At 48.1% G+C, this 8,991-nt stretch overlaps 2 protein-coding genes across 2 annotated transcripts in view; one reads left to right on the top strand and one right to left on the bottom strand.

Annotated features, from left to right (window-relative positions):
* The window catches only part of Cep97 (centrosomal protein 97kDa), a 132,570-nt gene that overhangs the window by 24,792 nt on the left and 98,787 nt on the right, over positions 1-8,991 (bottom strand). The window lies entirely within an intron of this gene.
* On the top strand, positions 2,517-5,764 carry LOC119174835 (uncharacterized). The gene has a single exon (XM_037425934.2). It carries the CDS (start codon positions 2,655-2,657, stop codon positions 5,616-5,618), a length of 2,964 nt encoding a protein of 987 aa, XP_037281831.2. The 5' UTR covers positions 2,517-2,654; the 3' UTR covers positions 5,619-5,764.

Below are 8,991 nucleotides of genomic sequence, written 5' to 3'. Positions count from 1 at the left end.
GGATTCGATCCCGCGACCTGCGGGTCAGCAGCCGAGTACCTTAGCCACTAGACCACCGCGGCGGGGCGAGATCTAGACAAACAAATGAATTCCACGATCCTTGGATCACCATTTTTTCTTTTCATCCCGAGAAAAATCTCCCACTGCGCCGATCGTCTTGAGGAATGAATCTCTGGTTGCGTAACTTGTTTGTCAAGCCGGCTCACCGCAAAAAGCCACCGCCGAGAAGAGTTTACAGCGTCGCGTCTCCAGCGGGGCAAACCTGGCAGCTGTCCCGTTTGGTTCGGCCGAAATGGGAGTCGAACCCAGTGCCGCCATGTGTTTACCGTCTTTTTTTTTTTTTGACCATCAGGAGAGAGGTATATCAATGTGCGAGAGGCGCTGGGTTCGATTCCCACGCAGTGCGGCGGCCGAAGGCAGATTCCCCAGAAACATGTGTACAGTCTAATCGAAATACAACGCGGATTTCAAGCTTCACGAGCAAAATTTTAAAAGAAATACAAATTTTCTACCTGTCCGCCCACTGATGAGACATGTATACAGTCGGGAAATCGCAGGCGGGTAAATCGATTAACTTCGCGCCGTCATTGTGAATCTTGTTGCCTGGAGCCTCGATCTTTTGCACCACTCATGACCAAAATCTATCAGGAGCGTACGGGTTATGCATGACGCTTATGAGAGACAGAAAACAACATCACACGCACGCACGCGCACACACACACACACACACACACACACACACACACACACACACACACACACACACGCCCCACTTATGATCAGCTGCACTCAGACTTGCAGCGCACTAAAACTGCGTCAGTAGTTCGCAATTAAAACATCCTTCATGCGCGACCAATGAGTCCCTCAATTCGACACGGCACGATGAGTTCACTCTTCACACCGATACTCACGTGCACACACACACACACTAGTCACGCAAGTTTTTTTTTCCTCCACAGGAAACTTTAGCGGCAGTGCCCATTTGCGCAAAAGAAAGTGCTCGTCCATTCTTTTGTCCGCCAGGGTTGTGCAAGCTCATTTTTTTTTTTCCTAACAAGTGAGCACCGACCTGGCTGCCAAGACGATTTCTCTCTCTGTCTTTTATTATTTTTTTGTTGTTTTAACCCTCGATATTATGCGTTGAGCTTCACTTGCGTCTACTAAACCGCGAGATGTAGTGGGTGTCCTGCCTTATCGGCGACGATAATGATTGAGCATCGATAAATACGGCCTGCATGTTTACCCATTCTTTAAGCTGAACGTCGACATTATGCGTTTCAGTTCGTCTGCATCGATTGGGCCGCGAGATAAAGGGAATGTCGTACTTTATCGGTGACGTTTGATGACTATAACGTTGGGCATTATAATAAGGACGGCCTGCGTGCTGTCTATTCAAGCTGTTCGAGGCATTTCGCCTCGTGCGCTGACCAGTCATGCCAGCGACGCTAATTCGATTAGAGTCCTCTCTTCCAGAAACACGGCCAACGTAAAACATAAAAGCTGCATTCACAAGGGAACGTGCGAATATGCGTGACTATGAAACTATGGAGATACGGTTTGTCTGACTGACCATTTTTTTTTCACACGCGTAAGCCTGGGATATCTCAACCTCCGTCCTTGCAGCGAATACCCGGTGCAGCTTCTGCTGTCCGATAACGCTGTGTGCTCCGACAAGATAATACTGATAATGAAATGCCGTGACGGATGAGTCGTGATGCATCATTCCTAAGCTGATAAACTATCGATGCTCTAATACGCACGCATGTGATGCCTTGTTGGGCTTGGGGTTATAACGACGATGGAACGATCACAGTCGTTGCTCAACATTCTCGTCTTCACCAATGATCATACAGAAGAATAGATGCCATGCCTGTATTGCCTTTTTATATTCATTGATGACTCGATTTACCCATTTGCGGCTTTGATAAACACACGCAGCCTCACAATTCGTTGTCACTAAATCACACAAGAGATCACTAAATGTGTCCCTGAAAGGATAGTTCGCTCATTTTGTTATATTAGTAGGGTTGACAAATGCTGTCTGTTATCGTTTTCACTCCCCCTCTTATCCATCCAGCAACTGTCTTTTCCACGCTCCAGATATTAGTGTTCCTGTTTGCACAACAAATAGCCTTATTATCGACATAAGAGACGATCAAACTAAGGGTCAGCAAGCGATATAAGAGGCTGTTCTTTTTTTCGACGCTAGTTTTTTCTGGTTAGCATAGAAGAAAGGGTGGCGGTGGGGGGGGGGGGGGGGTCTCTTATCTCTTTTGTGATCCCTGTACCAATGCTCTGTATAATTAAAGCGTCGAATTATGTCACAAGTGGGAACCCCCGAGAGCAATTTCGCTCGTGAACTGGATTTTTCCTGTTCGCATGGACTGTCGGAAGATGCTGTAAATTCTGAATCGCCCGTACCTCACACAACAGCCGCCATTTGCGCACTCAACACGTGTGACGGCAAAGACACAGAGAGAGAGAGCGGAAAAGAGAGAGAGAGAAGGAAAACAGCACCAGAGAAGGTAGCGGCATACGTTCGTGACGACTACAGTGTATTCTTTAGCCTCGGCAGGTTTTTCGAAGCTCGTTTCATCAAGTGCATCGATCGGGCTGCCGTGGTGGCGCAGTAGCGGGGAAACTTTGTGCACTCCATGATCGCGGCGCGCACTGGCGCGGCCGTCGCTCTAAAGCGGTGCGTCAACTACCCAGCGGTGACGCGCGCCAACTTCCCCCTAGGCTTCAGCGTCACACGCCGAGCCGCCTCCAACGCCGCAGCCACGAACAGCGACACAAAAAGAGCGAGGATACCGGCCCCGAAGAACGGACCAAAAAGAGAGCTGGCCCCGCTACGCTGGCACACCAAAACCCGAGCACCACCAGCAGCGGAAAGGAACATCCACCGCCCCGGCTACACGCCGCAGCAGCAGAGCGCGCCATTTGTAAGTGGCGCCCTCTCTGGCTGGGGCCCGCAAGCAGCCATTGTGATTTCGCCGAAAGGCGGTAAGAGCATCATCGTCGCACATTGTCCGCGGCAGGGCTGCACACCAGCCCCCACCGGGTCAGATTTTTTTCGTTCTCGCTTCCAAAGCCTCTTCCTGTCGCGGGCCTGTCCCGTGCACGACGACAGCACGATGAGTCACGACGCCAGCGCGAAGCGATTCGATGTCAGCCTCAAGCTCAGGGTGCTCGCGTACTACGACCAAGTGCGGAACAAATACAAGGCGGCCAAAATGTTCGGCATCAGCGAGAGTTCGGTGAGGAAGTGGATCAAGGAGGAACACCGGCTGCGCGCCCTCTCGTCCCAGGGCGTCCGAAAGACCGCGAACCGCGCGGCCGAGACGCGGGCCCTGTTCGAGACTTGCCTGGAACGCTACGTGCAGGACTGTCAGCAACGCGGAGTCAAGGCCAGGTACCGCGATCTGCTCGCGCACGCGGCGCAGCTGAAGAAAGTGCACGGAGTGCGCGGCCTCAAGCTGTCAATCGACTGGGTGGCGGGTTTCGTGCGTCAACGCAAGCTCGTCGGCAAGTGCGAGAGGCTGCCCAAGCACACCGCGTCTCCCGCCAACCACAGTGCCGGTTCAACGCGCAAGAAGGGAGTGCCTCCGGCCGCGTCACATGGTTCGCGCAGCGCCAAAAGGTTGCCGCCGGCCAAGAACAACGCCGCCCGGTCCCTCGTAAAGCGTGCCATGAGTCAACTGTCATCCAAGGCTTCTCCGACCACGGCGAAGCGAAAGGCTCAGTCCAAGGCGCATGCCGCGGCGAAGTTCAAGTCGAAGCAGGTGTCGTCAAAGGCTTCTTCCACCAAAGGCAGCGGCGGTAAGACCACCAAGACTTTGCCGAAAAACAAACCGACGAAGAAGGCGACTAAGATGGGTAGCAAACTAAAAAAGACCGTTCTTACCAAAGTGAAGAAGGCTGCCAATAAGTCGAAAACGAAATTGGTTGCCACGGCGAAAAAGGGCCCGAACACCAAGTCAAAGCTGGCGCCTGTCAAAAAAACAAAGGCGCAGTCGGCCAAGAGTGCAGCCATTGTCGCAAAGTACAAAAAGTGTCTGATGAAAAAAGCGAGCCAGAAGCATAAGTTAGGAAAGCCGAAAAATATTGTCACGTTGAAAAACAAGGTTCAATCTGACCCAAAGAGTGTGAAGCACAAACAAAAAGTAATCCAGAAACCTGACAAGGTTATGGAGGCAAGCAAGGGCAAACCGTGCTCAAAGAATGCAAACAATACGGCTGCAGCAAAGAAAATTAAAAGAAATGAAGAAAAGAACATAAAGTCTGAGAAAAAAGTAATGATCATAAAGAAGGTAATGAGTAAAAGCTTGAAGAAAGCTAAAGAAACTTTTAATTGTGCCAAAGCCAAAAAGCCTGCAGATAAAGATAGCACACCTTCAAAACAGCCCCTGCAGAAGGTAAAGAAGCTGCCCGTAAAAAACATGAGACCAAGGAGGCAACCGATAAAGGTGTTTCGTACTCGGTATCGAATTAAAGAAATTCAGAGGAAGATTGAAGAAAACAGGTCTTCTGACTTCTTTGATTTCTTTTATGGCTTGGGCCTTATACCAATCAACAGAGATGGGGATGGTGCAAACTCCTTCTACATCCCTTTCATCCAGGGATCACAAAAGATGTATGATAGCACCAAGTACCTCTGCAACAAGGATACCCCACTGAGGCCAAGCACGTCTGACCTAAGTGATTGCCAGCCTTCGCCCCACACTCAGCTTCCCTCAAAGTACCCCATCTGGACTCCAGTAAGGACAAGCACAATCCACGACCCCTGCTCGTCTCAGAGTGGCAACCCCTGGCAGACAAGTCCACGAGGGCGTGAGGAGCACATAATCACTGACAGGTTCCCACAGTCCAAGTCTCCCGAGGATGTTGTCTTTGCGGAAAAGTTCCACAAGGCAAGTCTGAAATCGGAGGCTGCCCTCTCGCCTGGTGAATCGCCAATCACTCCAGAACAGTTGGCTGTGGTACGAAAGCTATTTCCTCCCATTGGCAGCTTGACGTTCCCAAGCCAGCGCAGAGCACCGGATAGCCAAGTGACATTCAACGAGCCTTTGAAGACATCAGAACGAAGTTTACGGCCTCGAACCTCTGAGCAGACACAGCGTGTGAGCCTCTGCTCTCGCAAGCGCCACTACCAGAAACGGAAAAGGACCTTCTCTGAGCCATCACGGTCTCCGGAAAGACGTCCCAACGGCCCCTCAGTGAGTGACATTGACTGGTTGAGTGCAGATGGGTTCCCCAGCTCTCCAAAGAAAAACTGCACAGGTGGCAGCAGCCCTGTCTACTCTTTTGGCGAGACGCGGCACTGTTTTCGCAAGGAACACTTTGAGGACAGTGCCTGCCCACCACACATGCTGGCCAGCGGGATATGTGGGAAAAGTCCGAAGACTGCGGTTTGCAGCCCGAGCCGTGAAAGACCTGCAGGTTCCATGTACGACTGTGCCAAACATGTCGCTAGGGCCATGCCAGCTAGCCCCAAAGCCACATCATCCAGCGAAGGCAAGGATCTGTTCTTTGGCCAGGCAAATAGACTGGCTACACTGAGAAAAAAACAGGACAGAAATGAACCTGTGATGCACATTGCAAAAGGTCACCCAGACTAGTAGTTGCTTGCACCAAAGAACGTTTCCTTTGCCATGCTGTAAGAGCCTCCACAGGCTTTGTTGTACAATGACTCATTACCTAGTAATAGTAAGCCTGCAGCTTGCTTAGTAAAACCACAAGTGTTGAGCAATAGCACCATGCACTGCATGGGAATCCTGAAAATATGCTGCAGTTCTGGCTTTCTGCCACTGCACACAAAATGTTTTGTCTTGAAAGCATATTCAGCCAGTAGTAGAATGCACATATTTTGCTTGCTCAATGCTTGCTTCAATCTTGCCCATGCCCCAAAGCACTTGTTGATACTGGTGATTCTGCATATCTTATCTAGGAGTGGAACTGTTTTTGATCAATGAACGAGCCACATTTATATATATTAAAATAAATGATGTGCAGAATGATGTTTTGAAACTATATGTAGCAGTGCCATTGTTGCTAGGAATGTCACGTGCATTCCAAGCTTTCCGCATCTGGCAGTGTGATGTAACTTTCCAGCCAGAGAACGTCACTAGCCAAAGTGAAAAGTGCATCATAGCTCTGAAACTTGAAAGAGAGGCAAGCTGTACAGGACTGTCGCATCCAACTGAAACAAGCTGCGTACCTAGCTAGCTTAGGTCTTCGCTCTGCAGCTGAATGAAATGTGAAAATTACATTAACCGAACATTTACAATGTGCCACAATGTCTTCCCTGTCCCCCCTTTCAGCCTTTCATCTTGCCATCGTCTTCTCTAGAGCTTTATAAGTGCAAACTAGGCATACTGATGTATTGCACAAGCAACAAAATGTTCTTAAGCACTATTTTTCCTCACTTTAGTGAAAGTTAAATGGAATGAACTGCAGCGAGCTTGCACTGGTTAACAGAGAGTGTGCGACTTCCACATTGTAAATAGCGATACAATTTTTGTGATCTCTTGCGGAAATCGTGAAACAGGGACGTATCTTCCATATTACGAGTTGTGCAGTGGTTTGATGTGGACTGAATGTGTGTGGGTGTGGTGTGCATGTATGTCTAGTGGACTCCAAACAAGCAAATGCTGTTCAACTTGTTTGACGACAACAGCTACTGTACATACAGCATGAATAGAAATATGAGGACACGACTATGCACGGCTTTGTGCTTGCCAGACACAGCTGCCAATAGTAATAAATTTTTGCGCCACTGGTAGCAATAAGCAGTTTGAGTTGCAAGCTGTTTTAAATGCTTGTGACGCACTTTAAAAGCTACCAAACTGTTATGAGTCGACTATTGACTTGTGCACAGATTATGTGAAAATCCCTTGTCAATTCCAGACTCGCATTTTCCTACGCAGTGCAATGTCATGGCTACTTGACTAGGTGTTCAAGTCTACCTCCAAAAATGCATTGCGACTCTTGAGACGATGTTGTGCTCACCACTGCGACACTGATTTAATGAGCACTCTCTGCAAAGCTCTTTCTGCGTGTTTTTCTCTTTCTTTTGCAAGAGTAGGAATGGTTTTGTACATAAATTGAGCCCTTGTTTTTCTCTTTGGGCCTTACTTAAATGTGCGTTTGTCGCTGATACCACAAGGTACAAAAGTGTGTTTTCTCTTGAGAAGTTTCCAACTATCAGTTTTATCCCAGTGGTTCCAACCTCTGGCCACACTTTTGCACAAATAAAGACGGTTCATTTTTGTAGCAGCGTACCTTGACCTCCCCGAGGTGGCATTGTTTGATCTAAACAATGTCTTGCGTATGCCAATGATAAGCTGACTGAATTTCAGGTATATGGATTGTTGGCACAATCACAGACATGTGCACAACACACTTGAATGTAGCACCATACATGTGCTACGCCATAACCATGTCACTGTTTTTTCCTGACATTACATCTTGCAGGTTTGTCGCCGAAAGTCAACAGAGGGAAAGATGAAGAAGTGATCAAAATTTTTTATGCACAACAGGCATAGAAGCAAATTACGATCCACTGTCTGCAAATGTGTCAAATTTGCAGGGCACGATTTCAAGGCACTAAGTGTTACATCCGAACACAGATGAAGGAATATTGTATTTTGAGGCGGTAATTAACATTAATTAGCATGCGACTGAATATTCAATCAGCCTGCAATCAGCTTCAATCCTTGGTTAAAAATCAAATTAGCTTAAACTGCATGCACATTTTGTTTATTTTTTGTGTCATTTGTTTCGACCAAAGAAGAAACACTCGACATATGCGTCCTGGAGCGTGGCACGTCGCAGGATCGTCTAATATGGTAATCTCCAGCAATGTTACCTCATGCAGCAATACACAGCATAACAAAGTTCAATGACTGCCAGTTGTCCGCCCAAGCTTGCACCAATGTGTACACTGCGTTTCAGGGCATCTGAAAGAACACACCTCCGAAAGTTGATGCGTACAATTGTGCAAACCGCTGCTGAAGGCGTATTATAAACCACAGCGTCACACAAATGCATTATTCAACTATGGTTTGATGTTCAGAGCCCCCCCGCTCGTCTGTTACATGAACGCAGGTTAGGCCCAGCCCGTGTTGTTTATTCGGACCCTGTACAGTCACATACTTTTTTTCTGCGCCTGTTTTTTTGGTCGATGCAAATGTTTCAATACGTAAAACAATGACGTTACACGTCGATTAACTCATTAAATAACCAACGTGTCATCCGCCACGCCATCCTTCTTTGGCTATTATCTGCTTGACAGCTTTACCTGGCTTGTGCAGCTGAGAAACTTGTGCAAAATGGCCATGTATATATTACACAGCTACATTCTCTCATTAAAGCGATTGTTTCGGGGATATACATGTGGCGATTGCAAGCTTTGCTATCTCCCCGCAGTGGTCAAGGAACCACAGGAGCCTATAACGGTCACAGAAATCATTTCAAATAAACTTGTTTTCATCGTGTCTTATACAGCACTGAGAGAAAGCTACAACAGGTGCGCTTAACATCATTCAATGACATTACATTAGCCCTGCGACAGGTGTATTACTCCAGCACATGATTTATCAAAGGACTTAACACCAACATATCCCCGTTAGCGGAGCCCACGCGTACCTTTCCGTGTAAAGACCACGTCAGCTCATCGATCACTATCTCCGGCTGCGAAGTATTGTGCATAATAATGATCGTATAGGAGTTTATGCCTTCTCAATACCACGCAAAGGTTATGAGGGACGCCATAGTGGATGGTACCGGAAATATCGACCACCCTGGGGTTCCCTGCACCTAAATTTGAGAACACGATCGAGCCTCAAGCACCGGGCTTCAATCATTCACCGAAAACGCGACCGGGACTCGATCTCGCGACCTTCGATCGGGTCACCAGTCGCACACCATAATTAAGCACTATAGACCACCACTGTGGTGGAGCTTAAACCTTAAGTTTCTTGGCTGTGTTAC

Source organism: Rhipicephalus microplus, chromosome 5 (assembly GCF_043290135.1).
Source record: "Rhipicephalus microplus isolate Deutch F79 chromosome 5, USDA_Rmic, whole genome shotgun sequence".
Taxonomy (NCBI): Eukaryota; Metazoa; Arthropoda; class Arachnida; order Ixodida; family Ixodidae; genus Rhipicephalus; species Rhipicephalus microplus.
This window is presented reverse-complemented; position numbering and strand designations above follow the sequence as displayed.

What these genes read in the sequence shown, in the direction of transcription:
- LOC119174835 (XM_037425934.2), top strand. Translation starts at nt 2,655, where the DNA reads ATGATCGCGGCGCGCACTGGCGCGGCCGTCGCTCTAAAGCGGTGCGTC.